At 39.7% G+C, this 23,957-nt stretch overlaps 2 protein-coding genes across 2 annotated transcripts; one reads left to right on the forward strand and one right to left on the reverse strand.

The window, feature by feature from the left end:
- Nucleotides 1–818: 818 nt before the first annotated feature.
- Nucleotides 819–7,519, forward strand: LOC114142240 (cathepsin S-like). The gene is made up of 8 exons (XM_028013391.1): nucleotides 819–959; nucleotides 2,976–3,100; nucleotides 3,605–3,727; nucleotides 4,536–4,682; nucleotides 4,976–5,200; nucleotides 6,228–6,393; nucleotides 6,561–6,663; nucleotides 7,356–7,519. The coding sequence occupies exons 1-8, from the start codon at nucleotides 941–943 to the stop codon at nucleotides 7,453–7,455; spliced, it is 1,008 nt and encodes a 335-aa protein (XP_027869192.1). The 5' UTR covers nucleotides 819–940; the 3' UTR covers nucleotides 7,456–7,519.
- An 848-nt stretch (nucleotides 7,520–8,367) lies between these two features.
- Nucleotides 8,368–22,910, reverse strand: onecutl (one cut domain, family member, like). Its single transcript, XM_028007648.1, has 3 exons — nucleotides 22,496–22,910; nucleotides 20,739–22,118; nucleotides 8,368–13,670 (listed from the first exon to the last, which is right to left on the reverse strand). Exons 2-3 carry the CDS (start codon nucleotides 21,778–21,780, stop codon nucleotides 13,360–13,362), a joined length of 1,353 nt encoding a protein of 450 aa, XP_027863449.1. The 5' UTR covers nucleotides 21,781–22,118; nucleotides 22,496–22,910; the 3' UTR covers nucleotides 8,368–13,359.
- Nucleotides 22,911–23,957: the final 1,047 nt, after the last annotated feature.

A 23,957-nucleotide genomic window follows, 5' to 3' on the forward strand; every position in this document is an offset into this window, starting at 1 on the left:
TAACTTAATACTTTGTTGCATAACCTTTAATAACAATCATTTTTATGTACAAGTCCCTTTCATGACACTCAGGGTAAATTTATAAGTGCAATCATTACAATTAATTTCCAAATAACTTTCAACGAGACTTCTGCACCTGTCCAGAAATACTTTAGCTAATTCCATGTGTGCAAACTGCTCTTGCAAAGTTTCCTAATAAAATTTCTACAGTATTTTGTAACCATTAAACAGCAGATTGTCTAAAAAGCCACTTTAAAACATTATAAGAAGGTGTGACTGCTTGGAACAAATCATAAGTGAAGAACAAGGAGGAAAGACTTGGAAGCATGTTTTCTCTAAGGGTGAATATGATTTGACACAAATACCATGATATACTGAAAAAAATTGAATTCTTTAATGTAGACCAGAGATTTTATAGAAAAAAACATTTTACTTACTAAAAAAATGTGCACTGAATGTTACTAAACATAATACATTATATAGATTAACTGCACACTTATTTCTGTTTTCAAGGCTGTTGTGATGTTTTTCTGCTTACAGTCAATGAAACTAAAGTGCAATAACTATAAGAATAGTACATCAGATTAATTATAAGAAAATATTTTTAAAACAGAAATGGTTTACATGAAAAACATGTATAAGACATGTTCAAAGGTCATTATTAAAATGTGCTTTTAATCTGACATACGAACCTGATTTATTAAAAATGACTAAATGTAAGTTTTGTTAGAATTGCACCTGTTTTTTTTCCAGCTCTGCCATATTAGAGTCTTTTTTTTCCTTCAGTTTAGTTATGGGGTTGTTAGATTTGGTCTATACTTACGTTGTTGCGCAGCTTTCTGTTTCGAAAGAGGAAGAACTGCGACAGATCATGTGACATTTTCTGCATAAAAACCAAGCAGGAAAATACAGTGTGAGGAAGTTCAGTACAGAATCAGCCATGTATCCGGATCAGAAAGGTCAGTCAATACCGTTTTAATCGCTTAATTGCTGTAAATTATGTTATTATCAAGTAACCTAAGACACTGGATACCTACTCTTGACAGCCCCTGCCTTTACTTTCGATTTTGGGTGCTTAACAGAAGCTTCTTTTGTGTTCGGGCGTGAAGACATTTTAACGTCGTTTGTCTAAAGTACACGGACATTAAATTTCACTTTAATTCTGTAATTCTCTAACATTGCCCTTGGTATTTTATTTTAAATCTTACCTGAGCGCAGGTGTAGTTTAAAAAAGTTATTTTATTGTAGATATTTTGTTAAGGATTTAGCATATAAAATATCCACTATATTTTCTCTTTTCCAAAAGAAATCAGTTTTATCATTCGTCACTCACTTTAGCAGGTGGAAGACGAAAGCATAACAAAGCCTTAGATGCGAGAACAAGTCACACTGATGTCTATTGCCATCTTTGTTTTTTCCTGGCAGCTCATTAGTTTCTAGTCACAAGATCAAACTGTTACCTCATTTGTGCAGTTTTTTTAACCACATTAATTTTTGGAGAAGCGATACTTGCTGAATATTGAAGTTCTTTCACACCCACATACTGAACACAGACAAGTGCACATACAGAGGAAGTACTGAGGAAAATGTGACTGGTCAAAATGTTCGAGCCAAACGTGTAACAATGAAACTGAATTACTGACTGAAATCAATATATAACAAGACAGGTACTAGGTAATGCATCAATCAACAGAAATCAGACATACAATGCTTTGATGCATGAATTAGGAAGGTTTTATAATTTCTTATTTTTCTGTAGGATTAAAATTTGCTTTCTCCATCAAAAATTTTAGATGTTTATTCAGTTCACTGACACTGAAAGATCATGTGACCCAATTTAAAAAATCAGTTCATTTGTTACAAGTAATCTAATTAAGTTTATCCAAGTAAATATATTAAGTTTATTACGTTGCCATGTTAAACAATGTAGATTAATAAACTTTCACAAACTTCATTCAATTACATGTAGCAAATTAATACATTTTTGTTAAGTTGGAGCACTATTCTATTTTTTCGGTGTATAATAAAGAGGCAATAAAAAAACATATATATATATATATATATAAAGAAAAATGTGAACTTAGTGCTTTTTTTGTCCCAAAATATATTGGTGAACAAGAACAATGTATCAAATTGATATCTTCTCAAAAATACATAATTTCCTTTATCCCTTCTGTGCAAAAGCAAGTGTTGCAAGTGTTGCGAGTCATCCAAACACACGTAACAGATATTTCCACAAAATATCATTAAAACACATAAATGTTGTTTATTTTCTGCAAGGAAATATAGATTTTTTTTTTTTTTTTTTCTAAATAAAAGTGTAGCATGATAAAGATTTCTATGTGCAGTTGTTGCTGTTACCTAACAGAACCACTGTTTGGTAACTGCTTGATGTGTCCTAAACAGGAAGTCTCTTTCAGAAATCCTCTTTTGTGAACACACCTTTAAAACCACCAGAAGTCAAAAGAATTTCATAATTTCTAACGTTGCAGTTTTAATTAGATCTTTTTTTCTAGTTATCACTGTAAGTAGTCCGACATTCAGGAGCAAACTTGACAATAGGACATATGGCATTTAGAATTAACTGAAGCATGCAGTTTCACCTGGAAGGTGTTTCAACCGGAATGTTATATGACTTTTTAATTGATAAGTGTTACTGCTTATTTAAGGCAGTGACAGGCACAACACCTACTTTTGAAAACCACTTCCTCCTACACCAGCCTGAAACCCGAAAAGCTGTTCTTCCTTGTGTGTTCTTGGCTATATGTGACCATAAAAGTGTCTGTTCTGTTAAATTTGAAGGCTTAAAGAGGTAGTTAACCTCTGTAAAGGACTGAAAAGTTGATTCTTTAAATGTTGGTTTTTATACAGTAAATGTTTGCGTGTTTCTTAGTTCTATGTTTCTTTTCTTGCATAGCAAAGCCTACATCTGCCTTATCAAAGGTCAGATGACATCCTGTTGTCTGTGTTTGCAGGTCTGATGTTGGGGAGCCTGCTGCTCGTCTTTCTGTGTGTGGGAGCCGTTGTCTCGCTCGACAGCATGCTGGACAACCACTGGGAGCTGTGGAAGAAGACACACAGCAAGAAGTATCAGAATGAGGTATGCAAATCAAGATATGTAGGCAATGCTGGTTGTTGCATATACAATGTTTTGGATTTTCTCCTTCATTTGCCTCCCTGCATACACCAAAACAAACACTCACTCCCGACAAAGCCAATTCTGCAACAAAGCTTCTTGTTCAGGATCTGATTCTAATTTACTATCAAGATTCTATAACGAGTTTAAAATTATTCACTCCAGATTTGACTATTCTAATGTTGTGTTTGTCTTAATCTAAGGTGACACAAAACAACGAAAGATGCTCTATTTGTGTTTTCACAAGACCAAAGGCTTCATAAGTCTGACATTGTGTTTTAAAAAATGCTTCATTGTAAAATGATCAAAATGAGGAATAAATAATCTGAATAGTCAAAATGTTTAACTTACAATGGCTGCAAATGTTATGGAGCTTTCTTTTGTTATGGAACTTTCTTTTGGTCAGCCCAAATTTTAATAACTGAAACTGTGTTTGTCTCGTTTTGCTCTTTTTGTTTGATCATTTAGGAGGAGAATATGCACCGCAGGACTTTATGGGAGAAAAATCTGATGCTTATTTCTATGCACAACCTGGAGGCTTCAATGGGGATCCACACCTATGACCTGAGCATGAATTTCATGGGAGACCTGGTGATTTTTCTTGTTATTTCCACATCACTCTTCAGTATTTAATAAGACTCCTAAATTAATTATTATCACAAGAAGCCATATAAGTCTCTGGGAATCAAAGCTTTTTTGGTGACCTACGTTAAGCCAGAAAAGTAAAATATATTAACTTAATATGAACAAGAAGACTAATTGTAGCTTAGAAAACTTGGGTGTTTTACTCTCAGCTCAAAGTGAAGCATTGCTCAGATAGTTATGTAAGTATAGGTCTGTTAAAACTCTGAGTATGAAGCACTAAATGTTCACAAAGCCATTCCATTGAGTAATCGCCACATGTGAATCTCCAGTAAAGAGCAAACAGGAAACCAAGACCAGCTCTTACCGCAAGTAGCTTAATAAAAATAGCAATCTAGTGATGTAGCTTGTTTAGCATCTTTTGGTTTGTTTGAATAAAATTTAAACTACAGCAAATATCTTTAGCCTTCCACTATAACCAGCACTTAATACGTTAACTGGTAATAAATATTGTGTTGCATATATTTCCCAGCTGTGCTTATTTAAACAAATAAGCAGATAATGTCTTTTGTTTCTGAAATTGTTTGTGAACAATTTTTTTATATTGACCTGCAAGGTTGCTCAACCCCCAGTCAGCAGCTTACAAGAGCTCTTGATTGAAACAGTGGCTAAGCAGCATTTTACATTTTACATTAATAGAAGAATAAAATTTATATTAAATCTTAATATAATAAAATTAAGGATTACAAATTAATTACAAATTCCTATGCTATGCTGTATCTTGACTTTTCAAATTAGTTTTTTGTTTCTTGCTCAGAGTCCAGAGGAGATCATGCAGTTTTATACTACACTCACTCCTCCTACTGACCTCCAGAGGGCGCCATCTCCCTTTGAAAGGGCCTCTGATGTACCAGACACACTGGATTTGAGAGAGAAGGGCTTAGTCACAAGTGTAAAGATGCAGGTAAAAATTTACCAAATAACAACAACAAAAAATCCATACAGATGCCAAGACAAACAAAGCCCAAAGTATACTTGTACTTTTATGACTTGTTGAAAAACTTGTTTCAGTTTGCATTGTCATTGTTTGTGTTCACCTTTGCTGAATACTTCCTGTTCTGTGTTGCTAAATCAGTTTTTTTGCTGTATCATAATCAAAACCAGTTTAGCAGATATATCCACCACATGTGAGTCTGATGAGATTTAAATTCTCACCTGCATTTCAACCTCTTCAATTCTGTCTTCTTTTGACTCCAGGGTGCTTGTGGCTCCTGCTGGGCCTTCAGCGCTGCAGGGGCCCTGGAGGGTCAGTTGGCCAAGAAGACAGAAAAGCTGGTGGACCTCAGTCCTCAGAATCTTGTGGACTGTTCCTCAAAATATGGCAACCATGGCTGCAATGGAGGATTCATGAGTCGGGCTTTCCAATATGTCATTGACAACCAGGGTATTGACTCTGATCAATCGTATCCATATATGGGACAGGTGAGTAACTCAATTTGACAAAGCACATATGAAATGTATTTTTACATCTCTCAGTTATGATGTGATGGACTTTACCTTTAATAACTGTTACAAACAAAGGTACCAATAAAATAGGAAAATTAATTTGTTGTCTGCAGTTTTAGTTAAAAGTGCATTCATATTTGTAGGGTAGATACTGATATCCTAGTTGCACATAAATTATCTTTGAAAAATAGTGCAAATCAATATACTAGTTTAATTTAACCAGGAAGTCCCTTCTAGATCACTTTACAAGGGAAACCTGGCCAAGATCCTAAGCACACAAATCAGAACTAAGTTAAACAAAGATTTAAAAATTAAACATAAAACTGTGTAACTATTTAAACATAGTGACCAAAGAACAACAAAGAGCATTTTTCTTTCACATAAGTTATGATAGAAATTATTAATGGATATGGGTGTTTTACGTTTCAGAAGTTTTTGTAAAGTTTCCCATGATCGGATACGTGGTAGAAAAAGGCTGTTTAGCTCAAATCTGTCAAATTCCTGGGAACATTGAAAAGCAACCACTGGGAGACAGGCTAATTATTGCTACTGGAGCTGATGGAGAAATATCACTGAGACACCAGGGAGTTTACCTAACAGAGCCTTATAAATAAAAATACATCAAAGTTGTTGTCTACGTATATTTACCGATGTCCAGCTAGCTAATTCATAGAAAATCCATTGGGAATTTGCATTTGAAACTAAAGGAGCATGCAAGAATATATCAAGGTTCTTTAAAGTGAAAAAGGCTTGTATGCATGTACAGTACAGCACTGTGATCAATCATATTCAGAAAGGTGGCTTAAACCATTTTTGGTTACTCCATATTGAAGTACTTATATGAAAATACACTTTCAATCATTGTATAATCTAACTGATGTACTATTACAGTACATCTGCTTCTTCTGTGCTTCAGAAGAAGCCTATAAGCAACTGTAAAAATGTACAGTGTTCATATTACTTCTTTTATGATATTTTTGTGAATTTTTAACTGTTATTTTAGGACCAAGCATGCCAGTACAACCCTGCAGCCCGTGCAGCCAACTGCTCCCAATACAACTTTCTATCCCAGGGGGACGAACAGGCTCTGAAGGAGGGAATTGCAACTATTGGGCCCATTTCAGTTGCAATTGATGCCAGGCGACCCAGATTTGCTTTCTACAGAAGTGGTAAATTGGATGTCATTACATGATTTGGTTATTATAAACAAATAAATATTCATTTACTTTTTAGCAGTCGTTTCTTGTAAAAAATTAAGCTATAAGAGTTTCAAATTGCCTGAAAAAATAAATGACAGAGATGATTTTTTTTTGTGTGTGTTTGTTTTTTCATTTAGGAGTTTACGATGACGCAAGCTGCACCCAGAATGTGAACCATGCTGTCTTGGCTGTGGGCTACGGCACACTGGATGGACAAGATTATTGGCTGGTAAAGAACAGGTGAGACATTGTGACAGTCCTGAAGTTACAACAACTTAAAAGCTGTCCTAGGTTTCTTCACTAAGTTTCAAATGTATTAATGTTCACAGTTAACCACCTAAACATTTAAGCTAAGTTCATACATCCACTACAAACTACTTCTCTTTAGAAGTGCTCCATGTGACAAAAATATAATGCAATAAACAAACAAAAAACATTACATTACAATGGCAAAATAAAGTAGTGAAAGTTGCAATCCACACACACAACAGTAGCCAAGATCTGACCATAGAGGGTGAGATCTTAAGGTTCATATAAATGAAGATTCTATAGCAAAAACAAACAACATGACAAATTGAGAACAATTTTGGTAAAGTTTGACTCAAGCTTTTTGGAATGTGGGTTAAAATATGTGTATGATGGTAATTTCATTTTAGATATTTGCTCATCATGTTTGTCCCAACAAGGGCAGTTGGAAAAGAAACCAACATTTTTAAAAATTATTTCCAAAGAAGAGTGAAGAATTTGATGTAATGTATTTTTTTATAGTAAGTTGTAAAAATGATACATTCAAAAATACATACTTATATAAATATTGCTGACTTAGATGGAACCATTTGGAAATACTTTTTTAGATCAGGATTAGGCCATAGTCATATGTATGGAAAATAATTTAACTATGTTTGCTGCTTTTTCTCACTCTTTGCATCCAGCTGGGGAACTTCGTTTGGAGATCAGGGCTACATTCGGATGGCACGCAACAAGAACGACCAGTGTGGGATTGCTCTGTATGCTTGCTACCCCATCATGTGACGATAAAGGGAATGGAGAAAAAAAATCTGAAAAATAATATAATTTGAGTATTACTACAAGTAATCAAATACTAGGGTTTAAAAACAGCACATTCGATGTTTTTCTTCCTTTGGTCTAAAGTTGATTATTTTAATTTTTTTTACATGTGTAAACACATACATTCTTTCTAAGACTGTATGTTTATACATACAGTTTCATTTTTGATGAAACTGTATTTTTTGGTTTTGCCTAAAAATATGTTTTAACTTTCCTGATGTGTTTTTTTTATTGAAATTATAATATAAAGATGTTCAGTTTAAAGATAAACAGAGTCTCTACAACCTAATAGTGTTTGGTGGTTATGGCCCCTTTCAGCAGGATTATGCACCTTTGTACAAAAATGATTCTGGAATGAGTCAGAAAACACAAAAGTTAGATGTTGACTTACCTACCAAATTCAATTTAATTGAGCTTCTGTGAGATGTTGTGGACAAATAAGTCCAATCTAAAGAGGCCCCACCTCACCACTTACAGCAGTTATGACACATGGTGCTAGCACACCTTCAGGGCTGTGGTGGAGTCAAAGTCTCAAGAAGTCAGGACTGATATCCAAAGAGGGATCAACAAATTATGATATAGGTGGTCAAAATGTTATGCCTGATCTTTGCAGGTTGTTTCAGAAAGCTACTATAGTGAAATATATCTTGAAGAGTCTCAAATTACATATTAAACAGTATTTTCTGTTTGTTTATTTTATATGTATAATTCACTGTTTATTTTATATTTATCTATTTATTATATGAATTACTGGAACTAAACCTTACCTAAAATCACAATTTCCTTTAAAACAGAGTAAATACATTGCAGTCCTTCAGTTACATCCTTTAAAATGTCAGAGAGGCCTAGTCAGAATAAAGAGGACAGAGCACAGCGTTGGGTTACAAATGAATCATTTTTATTTTTTAGTGCAACATCACAACAAACAATTTTCACATGAGGTATTCAAAGGGATTTTTCTTTAGTTGTTGATACAAAACGTCCCACCATGATTGATGTTTAAAGTGTTGTGTATCTTTTTTTTAAAGCCTTTGGTTGGTTAGCCACATTCATTAGTTAAGTCTAACACATGGACAAGAATGGCACAGTAAAGCATGGTGGGTCGATGAGTCCAAGCTGAGGTAGCGCCAACATTTCCCTCAGCCTGTCCTCAGTTAAAGCTTTCTGTATGGATTTCATTAATTCCTACTTACAACAGTGGGATCGAACAGTATTTCAACTACACTAAACATTTGGAAATAACAGGGGAAGGGAAAGGGTGGCTTACAAATGTGGAAAAATAGCTTCTGTCTCCTTTGACCTTTTCTTTTTCTTATTTCGGGATGAAGGCTTGATTCTCGGGGGATAATTCTAGTTTATGGAAAACAAGGAATAGGCAACGTTGATTACAGCAAGAACCTCCTTGCTTAGATTGTCACCTCCTTCTTTTTTGGTCTTGAGAATGATTTCATATATATATACAGAACATGGATCAATGGGACTCTAGCGTACTGGAGTTCAGCTTTGGCCGGATGGGAGCCTCATTCAGGCTCTTGTTTCGGATTGATTCCAGCACATTTGGTTTGGAGCAAAAAAGGCATGAAGAAGAGACGGATGGACAGACAAGATAGATAGATAGATAGATAGACAGACAGACACCCTGACAGGATGGTTTCTTTGGTTAAGGAATATCTTTGCCACACAACAACTCACACAGTTGAGGTAGATGGGTAAAGTCTTTGTGTACACACAGGGCAGGAAGGCAGGGACAGACACGGACACACTGGGGTTTCCAAAGTCCAAAAGACTTCCATCTGAAGACGTGGCCTCATGCCAGTTTCTCAGTTCCAGCTATACATAAAACTGTTTTCTGTAGCATAAAGACTCAGCAACCCCTCTGGTGCTATTTTTTAATCCTCTGAGTGCTAAGGTCAGCTCTAATGGGGAACCGTTATAATGATTCAGCAGTTACCCATTCATCTTTGGTTGTTTTCTTTTTGTTAAAACAAAAATAAAAGGAAATATTTTTTTTTTATTCTGAAAGGATGCCTTATATTTAATTTCTGCTATTTTACCATCAACATGCTGCTCAGGTTTCTGTCTCAGAGTTTCTGAAGATGACACTAGGGGGTGCCGCAAGTTAAAAAGGCGAAGGAATCACCTGCAGCATGGAGGGGTGTGTTCAGCCCTCCCCGCTGCCTCTCTGCTCACAGACTGAGAAGGAAGAGGCTTTCTGCTTGACACGGAGCAGAAGGTGGCTCAATACAAACAGATCTGTCTCCATTTTAGGCTCCCAGTCAGAGAGACAAAGACAAACCTGAAAGGTGTCACCTCTGCTTTGATACGATGACAGCGGTGAGTAGAGGTCGGCAGAAGATCCTTCAAGCTCTTTTATTTTTAATTTTTTTTCACCCTGGTACTGACTTGACCACTCACCCCCACCGCTAGCCCCCCTTAACTCTCAGCACGCTTACAATTGTCACTCATTAAAGTTTAATTCAGTTCCATGCCCCAGTCCTCCAACACCTCCTGCTCCTCAAACAACCCCCCCTCCATCCTACTTTTTTCTACGCACACACACTACCATCCTCATCCTGGATGATTCAGCCTCCTCTCTGATGTCTCACCCACTCCCTCCACCCCTTTCTGAATGCCCCCCTAAAGCCCACAGGTCTGGCCAACAGCAGACCTCAGTCCAGAAACCCAGAGAGGAGACGGGATAAAAAAAAAGCCTCCACTTTGAAGTCCACGAAAAAGTCGATGGCCTCTTTCATGACCGCTCGTCTTTCAAGTGCACGCTGTGAAGGGGGCTTCACCGATCCGCCCCCTTTCTAGGCGTTAAAGATGGAGAAAGAGAGAGAAAATGAGAGAGGGGGTTCAGGGCAAGAAAAAAAGGCTGTGTCAGCCTCGCTGATGGTTGGAAGCGTTTCCACAGGGGGTCGGAGCGTGAGGTCTTCAGTGACTGTCCTGGTTTAAGCCTCCAAACAAACAAAACACTAGAAAATCTAAACAGTTGTGCTGTGCAAGTTGATCAGGCAACCTCAGAAGTTGATGAAGTTACAAGACAATTGGGAAGGGTTGTTTAAGAGTCCCTGCAACAAAATGACAAAATAAGTCCAAAGACTCTGCTCAGAGACTAGGAAAGATGGACACCAGAAGTGTTGAGAGGATGAGGACGTTCTCAGACCCTAAGGAGCAAAGGATGGTGTTTAAGACCTTCTGCACTTACTTTCTGAGATACTGCTACAACAGAGTTGAGGAAAATACGGAATATATCTTAATATCAACAAGAACCCATAAAACAACAGGAGTAAACTTTAAAAAAAAACCCTGTTGGAACTAATAATGGGCTGGTTTGTTATATCAGAGTACTTAGATTATGCTTTCAATATTTTAAATTGTCAATCATACAATTTTTATAATTCAAAATCGTTAAAATTTTCTTGAGAACATACAGATTTGACTGGGTTTTAATCAATAGAGTAACATAAATGACCCTCCCCCACCTGTTGCTGTGAACTGACATCTGCTGGCTTGAACTACACTCGTAAATGTGTTACTATACTGATAAAGTGTTCCTTACAAGATTGGATCAAAATCAAAACTACTGAACTAGCTGTCATGAATTGTATTGCATTAACTTCAATAATTAATATGCATAAGGAATAATTGTTTCTCAGTTTTAAATAACAGCAATGCAATCGTGTTTTACATATTTGTTACAAATAATGTTACTATACTGTGATATTCTCATACCAGCCCATGCTTAGTTGGAACTGAGATAACTGTCAGAAGGGCTTGGCATGTGTGTGACGGTGACATTACACATAGACAGGAGTTCCTGCGCTGCGCCGTGGAGGAGTTTAGGTGAAGGAGAGACGGCGGTCACAGCAATGCATGTTGAGCCAAGCAGCAGCAGGCAGGTTTGCATGTGACCAGGGTGGACTCCCACTTTCACCTCAGACAACGCTTTAAGTGGGTCCCCAGACGCTTCATCCCACTCCTCCACACGGCATCGGTCTGAATGCAACTTTAACAAGCAACTCGTGAACCCATGGGATGCCACATCACTGTTACCGTCATCTATAGCGTAATTATTTCTAAATATAATCACAACATTCAAAAAAGCTTTGGCCTTGGCATTAAGAGAGGACAGCAGAGACATTTGCAAGAGTAAAGAATTCCCCATTTTCCTACAAAAAAATAAAATAAAATAAAAATAAAAACAACCAAATCAAAAAGAAAAACTGAAAAAAAGGCCAGGCCTTTTAGGATAGAGAAATAGAACATCACATGGTGGATCGGGTCGGGATTGGGTCGGGATCAGGAATTGGGTTTAGGGATTCAGGGCGTACATTCAGGGAGGCAATGTTAATCTTTGGTATTACGATGGGTTTCTACAGCTAAAAGTGCCCATCAGAAAAAAGTCTTCAGTTTCACACAGACATACGGAGCATTGTTAAATAAATACTTACAGTATATAGATAGCATAAATTAATTACCAAATAAATACAGAGAGGAACACAAAAGGAAAACAATAAATACACGAACGCAGTAATAAATATCATAAATCAGATCAGTAATTGCATTTGAAATGTTCTTGGTTTGATTTTGCTATTGGCTATCAGAAGGCGTGTTAGAGCCTTTCCTTTGCAGACAAAACAAAAATTAACAATGACCTTCAGCAGGGCTGAAACAAACCGCCCCACTCTTCCAACATGTTTCCTATAAATAGGGTGATGTGCTTGAAATCTGTACAAAAAGGGCAGAAAGAATCACATTCCTCCATTTTCTAGACATCTGTTAAAAAAACACTTCAGAATGGAGCAGAGGTGAGTACAGTTATTTGTAAATGAGCTGAAAAAAATACTAAAATCTCACTATACACTGTGTCAGGTGTACCTCTTTTCTATGAAACCTTTTGTGTTCAAATTTATTTTTTATGTTTTTCTCTTTTTTGTGGCTTGATTTTGAGTCAAAAAATGGCTGAGGAGCTCTTTTTTGGAAGCTCAGCGACAGTCTTAAAGCTAAAACGGTTGCATCAACAAGTCTGTTTCTGCGTCCTACTTGCATTTATTGATTCTGTACCAGCATAACATTGGTGATCTCCCCTGAAACCTCTGATTAATTCAAGGCGAGAACGACCCAACAAAATGCTGCAGATGCTCTCGTTGGTGATTTATGATTGACGGCTGGGATTTACAGACGCTAGCAGAACCCCATCCTGATTATTCCAGGCTCCAAATTTGAAACAGCACCAAAACAGTCCTGGGAACCATCACCATGGAAACACATGCTAAGAAAGGGGAATTGACTTCATCACAAAAAAATAAAGGAATAAAAAAACTGCCTCTTCTTCCTCTTTCACCTTGATTCTTGAGGAAAAATAAGAGCACGGGGAGAGGATTAACATCTTTGGATGATGGTGAACACTTTTGATTAAAAAGTTACACAATGGAGCTCTCCAGGTGTGAGTAAACGGCACCTCTTGATTCTTCACGTTTGGAGAGATGGAAATAGATTTGAAGGTACATCAAAGTATGCTTCCTCCTGATTTGCAATACCCTCATTATCTCTAATCTACATAATCAAAATAATGCAATGAGATGGTGTCTATGTGAGGGTGTTTAACTTCTTCGCACCCTTGACTATACAAGCAGGACCTCACATCCTGCAATTTTATCATTCTAGGCATTGCCTCCTTCCATTTCAAAGAGGCAATTGACTTTGGTTTGGGAAAATGCTTCATAAAATGATCTGCAACAGCTCCGTCTCTCCTTCTGATAAAGAGGAGGACATTTGTAACACCTGATCTCCACCTAGACCAGTCTATGTGCCCCCCTTGCTCCCTCGGCGACTTCCCCAACACACCTGCGGGACAGCCCATCATCACGCGGTGCTGCAGGACACCGCGGAGGAGGAAACGCTGGACCCCGAGGAGCCGGTGGAGGAAGGGCGGCCCTCGTCGGCCCACTTGTTGAGGTTGCGTCTGCGGGCATTCATGAAGAAGTTGCTGACGGTGGAGAGCTCCAGGCCCAGCTGCTGGGAGATGGTGACCTGCAGTTCTTTGGTTGGGCGGTGGTTCTCCCTGAAGATGGCCATGAGAGTGCGCCGCTGCAGGTCGGTGAACACCAGCCGGGTGCGCTTCGGGCCCTGGTTGCGCTCCAGCTTGCTCTGCTCCTGCTCCTTGCGCTTGCAGGCTGCAGGCACACGGATGGGAGATGTATTAGAGGGAGGGAGGAAAAGGGGAAGCAGGTTAGCTAACAGACTGGCTGGCTAACTAGGACAAATGGATTAAGCTGAGGGAAAGTGGATTTGTTGAAAGAAAACAGATTAGCTAAGCAACTTTGATTAGTTGAAAGAGATGAATCAGCAACTTGTTTCATTGTGCAGTGGAGGAATCAAGACGTTCAATCTTTCACATCTTGTTGCCAGTGAGCTGCTGGTGGCGGCTGGGGAAATAAAAAAAAAAGCACGTCCAGGCCAAATCTTTGATGTTTTCATTGTTTATTTTTAAAGGCTCTATAATTACTTTCAGAAAAAAAAGTTTTCCTTTTTAGTCAGATCTAACCAGGAAAATAAATCTAAAACCTTTTATTGGTATTAACTATATGATTTAAAGACATAGAGGTATAAAGAACTATTTCTATGCACAAAATTTATTATTGAAACCACTTTCAAGCATAATTGTTCTGTTTTGTCTATATTTGAGTATATATTTTTTTCATGTTTTAGGGATTTTTGAAATGTTATTGTTGCCTTATTCCAACATTTAATCTGTATGAGATTCACACAGTTTAATGGGTCACTGTTTTAACACAAATTAAAACTAAAATGTTCAATATGATCTAAATGCATACCTGTATGCTAAATAGTAAATTATTCTTACTTCTTTGAAAAATAATATGACATATAAAATATTATAGCTATAATTTGCCCCCTAGATTTATTGTTATCAGCTTCAACTTAAGTAGAAACATATGGTAAACATCCATTAAATTTCACGGCAGTTCTTAAATAAATATTCATAATGACACTTTTCTATACTTCTGCTCTTGATACAGGACCTGGTTCAACAGTTGGGGTATTTGCTCAGACAGAGCCTGCAGTCAGCTGCTTTATGCTGCTCAGAGCTCATTTAAAGAACTGCATGAATTGTACAGTTTTGGTCTGTGCACCATGAAAACTTATCTGAAAATCATTCAAAGGACATTAAATCCTCTTTACAATTTGAAAAATGCCATTTTTAAAAACCTTGATAGGCTTTGACACTTCTAATCAACCCATTCAATATCACAGCCGTAGAAAAGCAGACATGTGAGCTTTAAATGAGTATTTCACCTAAAGGTTAATAAAAAAATATCATCTTTGCGAAACAGAGAAAAATATATTTCAAATTTATTAACTGGTGCCACTATTTAGATAGACCTTTCACATTTATATTCATTTATTTCTGAATCTGTGCTCCAGAGTATATTAACATCCATTGTTTCTTGTTAAAGAGTTAAAGTTCTTCATACTCAAATAGTGCAAACAATGAGGTGAAAAAAGTCCCCTGGTGATTCATTTGTTTTAAATCTATATCTATATATATAAATTTATTTTATTTTTTTTATTATTATTATTTTTCCATGTCGGCCTTGAATACATCAACAAAATGAAAACCCTAGGTCTGGGTTAAACACCACTGCAGCCTGTACAATCATATAATCAATGCTTGCTTAAGAGAAAGTGTAAAAATCTAAAAGATATAAAATTGCCCTGCCAAATAAACCAGCGCAGCTCAGAGAGAAACGAGAAGCAGCCCTGAGTGTGTGGGTTGAGCGCAGATCCATTTTGAGCCTCAGACGAGCATTTTGAATTCAAGCTGCATGTTCCTCTCTGCATATCCATCACTGAACCCTTCACCTCTAACACGCTGTAATTCTGTATTTACAGGAAACACAACACCAACCTCTGCCTTTATGCGCAGAGCCAACTCCCCTCCACCACCCCTTCCTCCACCTCCCTCTTCCTCTATCCATCTCCTTCCACTTCCTCTCTTCCTCCTCCCTTTTTCCCCTTAGTGGACGCTACAACATCATTAGCTTCACATAAAAGTCATTTACATGTGGCGGCGGTGAGTGAGTAATAATCACTTTAAAGCTGAACTCGTTTATTTTCTGTTTAGGCGAGGTGACGTCAGGGGTGAGTGAAACGAGCAGAGTCGGCATTGCCCAAGGTGTTTCGATGCCTTAAGTGGGACTAAACATATTTAGGGGAGTCGCGCAATTACCTAAATGCACACTTTTAAGAGGTTTCAATCAGCACTGTGTGGTTGTTTTGCTGATGGTATCAGATGCATTTGTTAGAGTAAGCAGCGGAGTACAAAGCACAGCAGAGCAAACACATGCACATCAAGGCCCCCCAAAAAAGATACTCAATTTTCTTATGTTTTTTAGATATTAAAACTATATTAAAGCATTTTTAAATTGGCATGGTATAATTAGGCCTGTTACCATAACATGCTGAATGATAAATTGTCCAAGTAAATATTGCAATAAACAATAATATTGTTTTGAGGCCATTCTCTAGTAATATATTGATAATGACATAATATTGCAAGTTCCTCCTCTCAAAGAACAGTGAACTTTAATTTTGTTAAGAACATTTCACATACAAGACATTTTTAAAATATAAATAAAGCAGGAAAATATACACTTACAACCAAAACAATGAATAAAATTGATTATGATACCTCTCTTAACATACCTGCCTTTCAAAAAATATTAATCATCAGAATTATCATTATCATTATCAAGGTTGTTTTAAATGACATGCGATTAATTGAGTAATTGCTTATTGTGACAGGCTTGAAAAAAATATGCAACTAAAACTATAAATCAAATTTCACTTGATCTTTTAAATCTTTTGACTTTTGAAAAACCTTTTGATTCTTTTGACCTTTCAGTGTAAAATTGGCCTTGACTTAAAATTAAAAAAAATATTTAAGTTTGCTTTTTGTTTACTTAAATGAAGAAATTATCTGAGTATTTAAGGGAAAAATGAAAGTGAAAATTACTCTAATTTTAAAATGAACTTCGTATATAACAATTCTTATATTTATTGTCTCACAAAGATACACGTGGAGATCTAATACTCAGATTAAATGCCTTTCCAAGATGGGGAGCCCAGCAAGTAATAACTTTAACCCCTTCATTTGAAACTCTAACACACGCACTCAATCCAGTTCACACATGCTACAAACGTAGATTTTACAAACCACCGATCCTGCCTTTTTCTCTCACAGCAGCTCTGACACGTCCAATTGATTGGTCTACAGCTTCCCATTGAGAAACATATCAAGGCTGCTGCAGCTGCTGCTGCTGGTGTTTACTGTATGACCAACTCTTCACTCCTCCAACTCGCACCAGCAAATTTCTCTCATTAGCAAGGTGCTTGAGAAACAACCATGACCTCACTCCGCCGCCTTTCCCATTTTCCACACGAGTGCCGTCGCAGCGGCAGCACCCTAGAGCCCACCGCTCCACGCCCCCACCAGCCCGAGAGATGCTGTTTGCCGCCTTTTGTGCCTTCAGGGGCTTTTGGTCAAGCCAACTTTGTGAAACTTAAGCACTGAAGTAGACCTGAATAAATCTGTATCATGAATTCCTTGTGAACATTCAACTTCAAAATCATTATATGAAGGAAATGTTTTGACTTGGGGATGCGCTCTTGTCAGCTTGAGATTACAGAAGTCTGTTTGGCTTTTAGGGCATCAAGAGCTCGTTTGCATTTCTGAGTTATCGAACCACGTCTCATTAAAATCTGAACAGGCCGAGATGTCAGCGGTGTGTCAATATCACCACAAGTACATTTCTTTTTTTTTGTGCAAATGCTACATTTTTTACTGCTGTTACACCACTTTCACTGTCAATATTTGTTGGTTGGGGGGTTGGGTGTAAGGTGTATAGTGTACATATAGTGGTGCACTCTCAGCTTATGTAGTAATGAAAGGAATGACATGATAGTGCAGACTGGCTTGCTTGTAGCTCGGATTTATGGCTTGTTGGAGTAGTCGCTGTGTCCTGCCGCTCTCCTCCTCCTCCATCCCGTTCTCGCTGCTCTCCCTCACAGACGATCATAACGCCAGCCATTAAGTAAATGCTTCCTTATGCTGTAATCATGTGTAAAAGGCTCACAATTACCATGCTATAAATCCCTAGCACTGGGGCTACTCCTGGAGATATAAATATTCCCCTATAGGCTTCTTATGATCGTGGGAACAGCCCCTAATCATGATGTATGCCCCTGTCTCGTGTTGCTGAAACGTGATCGAAAGTCCTTTCCCTACCCCCCGGCGTCCAAACCTACACCCCCCACCCCCCTTCCAGCTAAAACCCCTCCCAGCCTCCTTCCCCATCCATGTCCACCCCCCAGCCCCATCCCCAGCCCACCCCCTGCTGATTTCCTGGGCCAGGGGCTGATAGAAATTATTGATTAAATCTGTGCAGCTCAGACTTCTCGACCCATAGAGGCTGGTTAACCCCTTCAGCACTGAAGTGGGGGAAGCTGCAACAGTCGGATACACAAGAAAAAAACACAACAGCAGCAGCAAACCGGAGCCGTTTGCTGGATGTTGCATGGCGAATGCAGAAGAAGCTGATTCCCGATATGCAAATGGAATCGGCTTTGACCTTTGAGCCTCGCCAGCCGAAAGTAACCTGTACACAGCGAGAGCTGGATGAGGCTATGAGGTTTGCATTGCTGTTGGGGGTTGGTGCAACGGTGGAGCCAACACGTAAACCGCATTGACCTTTCTTTTTCATTCAGACCTTTAGTCAAGGGCTTCGGCCATCATCTTTAAAGTTATAGTCTCTGATCCCCTGCTTGACTTTAAGTGTCGGAGCTGTGTGGTCTTTATCCTGCCTTCTTCTCCAGCTAAATCCTGATTGCCTCCTCCACAGCCTGAGGTTGGACTGAAGATGCATCTCATATACAGTGCAGCAATCAATGGAGCGCACACACATGCACACAAACGAGCTACTGCAGATAAATCCAAGGGATCACCTCCTCCATGTTTTGCAAAGTGTCTCTGCAGAAAGATGGTTATTTGAAAAGACAAAATGGCAGCAAGTGCATTCCATAATTACAGTGCGTCAAGCTTCAAAGGGAGCTCTGCAGCTCTCCATAGACGACACACAGTTATGGAAATAAGATAACGCTCCCAGCGCACTCTGAAGGGCCGTCTATGTATTTAAGTGACTGCCGCATTAAGGGGGGGATCATCTTAAAACTTGAGGCGTGGAGCAGAGAGCACTTGAGCTACCTTCAGACTGGGGAGCACAGGGCACCGCGCATTCTAATTCCAGTCTCGATTCGCCGATGCGGCCGAGGTGTGTGTGGGCAAAGCGTGCTGCTCTTTCCCATGGAAATCAATAGTGGCTTGTAATTAAACAAAAGGGGGTTGGCCGGGCAAGGGGTGGGGGGAGAAAAAAACAACAACCCCCTACGGAAAGTAGGTTATGTAGAAAAGTGCCGAGCTGTCTAAATTGTGGCTTTGCCAGGAACTAAATATGCAGTTTTAGAGTGTGTGGGAGCAGAGGGAGAGAGAAGCAATGTCAAACATTAAAACACTTCTCTGTGTAGGCTTTAATTTTTTATGAGTCTGATTGATCGGCTGCTCAGACGTGGCGCTCCGACCCGTCGAAATGTTTGTGTTTGTAAAGATGAAGGCAGGGATGCTGAAAATAAAGACGAGTGAAGTGTGCTAGTTTTCTGATAAAAAGGACAAAGGGTTGATTTGATTTGGATCATGATAGGTTGGTTTTTTAAAAAGCAGTCAAAGAGAATTTTGCATACAGAGCAATCCATACTTCCCAGGATTGGGTTAAACAAGCCGACACTTTAGTCAAATTACAGAACAAACCCTGAGATAACTCATCTCCAGATAAGAGGTTTAGTCGTGATTGTCGTGACGTTTCGCTGAATAGAGGATGTACACATGTGCTCTCAGAGTTGAACAATCAAGGATCAATAATTGTGAAGGGATTGCAAGAGTGCACAATCATTACCTATGAACCCCATTGTGTTGTTGGGCTTAATCAGTCGAGCTGCTGACAGAGAGCGAAAAAGGCAGTGATGAACCGGACAGACTCGCACACACGTACAGCTCACAGACCCCTACAGTGAGCAGACACACACACAAACGCACACACGTCTACGCTCATCTCATATTACTGCGCTCACTTGGATTTCTCTCTGTGCTTCGTGTATCAGATGGGCCTCCGTCCCTATGGAGGAACAACACTGTAACACGGCACTGTACAGCGTACAGTCGTGTCTTCAATCCATGTCCCAGAAGAATATTAAATGTCAAGCAACAGATTACAATGTGCCTTTCAAAAAAAACAAAATCTTCATCTTTTTCGAATATATACAAATGCTATCAAGTAGGCAAGAAGTAAATGATTAGAGAATATTTTGAAAAACACAAAAGGAGATTTTTATCTTGAAGCCCAATTTGTTTTCATCGTTTGCGACTGAAAACACACAAAAAAATCCTCAATTAATTTTTGAGTAAACGTCACAAATCCGTTGAGACCATGTCTTCCTTCCTAAGCTAAAGTGAGGTGCTTCACCACAAGCAGAACGTTTGTATTTAGTCTTGCAGTAATTGCCTCAGTGACGACGTTGATAAAAGACGTCTGGCAACAGCTCAACTGTGATTTGCATCAGGTGCCTCGCCAAGTCAACTTCAGGCAGCCGCTGAACAGACATAAATCACCGCTCAAATTAATCAATCGCTCCACAACGGTATATCTCGTGCAAATTATTTGGTGGGCTCAAAAGCGATTAAATTTCCAACCGCTGCTCACGCTGATCTTCATGGTTCATTTGAGAAGAGGGCAAATGTCTGAGCCTTTTTTTTCTGATGTTGTAGCTACTGTACAAATCAATAGCTGTTTGGGAGCAAAATAAACAAAGGAATAGCACATATGACCCTTTCTGGCTCAGACTGTCCTGGATGTTCTTATTATCAATACCTTATGAGGTTACAAGCAAGCCAGTGGTACGTTCTCGGTGTGAAAAACAGAAACATCCGTATGATGCTTCATGCTTTTCCTCATATGTCAACCTGAGCTGCATACTGATCACTGGAGAGGAGGAATTTTTTTGGAAGATATAAAGAGGACTGGCGTTGGGGGAAAACAGGAGGGAAGAGTGTGTTTTTGTTTGAGTGTGAGGGTGCATGTGTGAGGCATACAGAGAGCAAAGCTAGATCTTACCCTCCAGCCGGAGTGAGGCCATTCTTTGAAACTCAGGCTCCTGCAGCCAGCGAGACATCCTCTTGAAGGTCTCGCGGCCAGACTTGAGTTTGCCCCAAGGCTTGGGGTTCCTCAGGAGGTCAGACAGTGTGCCCTGTGACCTACACAGGACCCTCTCAGCAAAGATGGCTTGGGGGATGCTGTAGCGCTTCAGCTCGGTGATGATCCTTTGGGCCACATCCCGGGTGTTGATCTCTTCTCCGCCTCCGCCACCCTGCGAGCCTGGCAGCATGCCCTCGCCAGGTGAGGATGAGGCGGGCGATGAGGAATGTAGGTGTTCGCCCATCTTGGCTGATTGCTGGCTTGGGTGATGGTGAGGTTGGTAATGCTGGCTGTAGATGTGAGGGTGATGGTTAGGTGTGTGCTGGTGAGCCTCTATCTTGTTCAGCTGATGCCCAACTGACACTTCGCCACCTCCCAGGCCTGGTGGTGACATCTCTCTGCCAAAATCTGACGCCCGACAGAACAGACTCCCTCCGTGGACATCATAGCCGCTGTGAAGCATCTGTCCACCGTTGCCATTGGGACTGTTGCCCAGACTGCCGTAGCCATGCATGGAAGAGCCCAGACCTGACCCTGTGGTGGGGGGCGTCAGGCTTTGGGTCATAGCCAGCTCCTTTCCGTACGGGTTGTAGAAGTTGGTGCTGAGGCCTCGATCCTCGCGCATCAGGGTGAAGCTGCCAATGACATTGCTGACAGGGAGGCAAGGGTGATGGTGGTGATGGTGGTGATGAAACTTGTCATCAAACGGCTGCAGGGGGGTTAGGGTGGTGTAGGTGCTGCCTGAGCTGGACGGGGAGTCGCCGCTGTAGCCCAGGGCGGACATGGAGTGGTCGTATCCTGATGGACGGGGCTCGGGTTCCAGGGACATGGAAGAGCTCCCGAGGGAAGGCCTGGGGAAGGCAGCAGAGAGGTCCCGTGTGTGAAGCATGGCCCTGCCATCCTGGCTGTGAGCCAGATCAGAGTGGCTGTGCAGGGACATCTCCCCTAGACCCCCATCCATCTTCAGTTTCAGCAAATAAATGTGTGTTTTTAGCCTCTGTGTGCTGTTGCTCTAGCTTTGTTATTGTTGTTCAACAGCCAGGCCAACAGTCTGGAAGGTCTCTTGTTACACCAGACTATGGATTTATTGATTTGTGAATTAATTGATTTCCGGGCTTACGGGGTGTCTAATTAATTATCTGATAACATTAAGTAGTGTCTTCAAACTCCCTCAAAGTCCCAGAAAACGAGCTTGGAACAGGACGGAGAGCCTCGGTTATTTTATTCTCAGTTGTGCATCTGTTTGTGTCTTTGGTGCTCAGCTGGGGTCTCCGGCTGGAGCCTCGATCGCTTTTGTGCCTGCGTGCGACAAAACAGCGGCTGTTACCCTCTAAATTTAAACTTTCGTGGATGCACAGAAAGAAAGAAAAAACACTGTGTTTTTCCTCTTTCTTGTTTACGTTATTTCACACATTTAAATTACAAACAATTACCGTAGGTTAGCGAAAGACGCACATTCAACGAGAAAGCCACGAGACGAGAACTTCATTCATTTCATCCTCGTCTCATCTTGTAAATTATTCCGATTTTCTCGCCGCTGCATGCAAAGTAATATCCTACAGAAAGAGCGCACATATCATATCCTGCAAATAACCAGTGCGCTACATGGAAGGTGCTTTACCCACCAAACATCGCGCTACCGCCAACATCGACTGCTTAAAGATGGGAAATCCTACCTTTATTTATCCGCTTCTCTGAGCGCATCCACGGCTGCTGTCCGCCCTGTGCATCTCTCCGACTGTGTCGCCGAGCAGACCTACAGATTCACACAATTGGTCCGCTGCGCCCCGGGGTGCTACATCCACCCAAAACCACGCACGGCGCATAAAAACAGAGAAAATAAAGGAAACAACATCTGCAATTTCAGATGAATTTCTGGATATCCGCTTGTTTGTTTTTGTTTTTTTTTTTTGGTTTTTTTACTCCTAAGACAATCTCCGGGTCCACGCTCCGTGTTTTCGCTCTGTTACCAGCACTTCTCTTTTTCTTTCATTATCTCGTGAGATTTTCCTCCTCCTCCTCCTCTTGCCTCTCTGCCTGCCACTTCATCGATCTCACCACCAACTCTTTCTCCTCCTCCTCCTCCTCCCTCTGCTCGCATTGACTCCCAGCTTTCAGTGCGTCACGGCCTTAAAAATCTGACAGATGTGCGATGAAATTCCTACTCCAATTAACCCTTTCTCTCCGGGGGGAGGAGGAGGAAAACATGGGAAGAGGAGGGGTGTGTGCGGGTGTGTGTGCGGAGGTGGAGATGCTCTTTCTCATAACCCCACAGGTTAAGCCTCCTTCAGCAGATTGCATGCACAAACTTATGAATTATGTGAGGACATTTTTGCTTTATCGCGCCTGATCAATTGGTTTTATGGCTGCATAAAATCGCTTAGTGCTTTTTTATGTAACAGGTAATGCTGCAGCTGCTTTTGTCACTGTGCAACATTATGCGGACATTTCATAAAGAAGGATTGGGAGAACAAAGAAGTTACTGAAAAAGCATTGGTATTTAAGCTTTGAAAACCTAATTGTATGGATCAGAGCCGGTCCAGTGCTGTTTGAGGTCCTGAAGAGAATTTAATTCGGGGGCTCGTTTCAGCTATGCATGTTTTTGGTGTTTTAACAGAAAAAAATACTAGACAAATCTTTAGTGTTCAAGGAATATACATTGTGTGACCCTAGAGTTAGTGGTGCAGAATTCTTAGCAGTGCTTTACATCGTGTTGTGGTATATAATTTAATTTGGAATAGTATTAATTAACCAGAAAAACCGTTCTGATATTATGATGTTAGTTTAACATTAGTTCACTCTCATGTTACAATGGAAGACTTATGGCATGTTTCTATGGACTTTCTGCTATTTTAACAATACGCAATATACAGTTCATATGTATTTTTGTTGCAATATGCATCTAACATTAACATGATATATTTTTGGAACTGGAAGGTAATGTCAGCTACACAATATACTGCATTAGCTGAATTTACAGTGTTGCTATTGATTTCACTTGATTTATATCTCAATAGCGAACGACACAAACTGTGTTTAAGCTTATATTAAAAAATGCCTTGTTCTAAGATAGAAATTCAGTTGCCGCTTTGAGAACTAAGTTTATTACTTGTTAATCATTAAAAATAAAGTTAAAAA

The sequence above is a fragment of the Xiphophorus couchianus genome, chromosome 3 (assembly GCF_001444195.1).
Source record: "Xiphophorus couchianus chromosome 3, X_couchianus-1.0, whole genome shotgun sequence".
In the NCBI taxonomy this organism is placed as follows: Eukaryota; Metazoa; Chordata; class Actinopteri; order Cyprinodontiformes; family Poeciliidae; genus Xiphophorus; species Xiphophorus couchianus.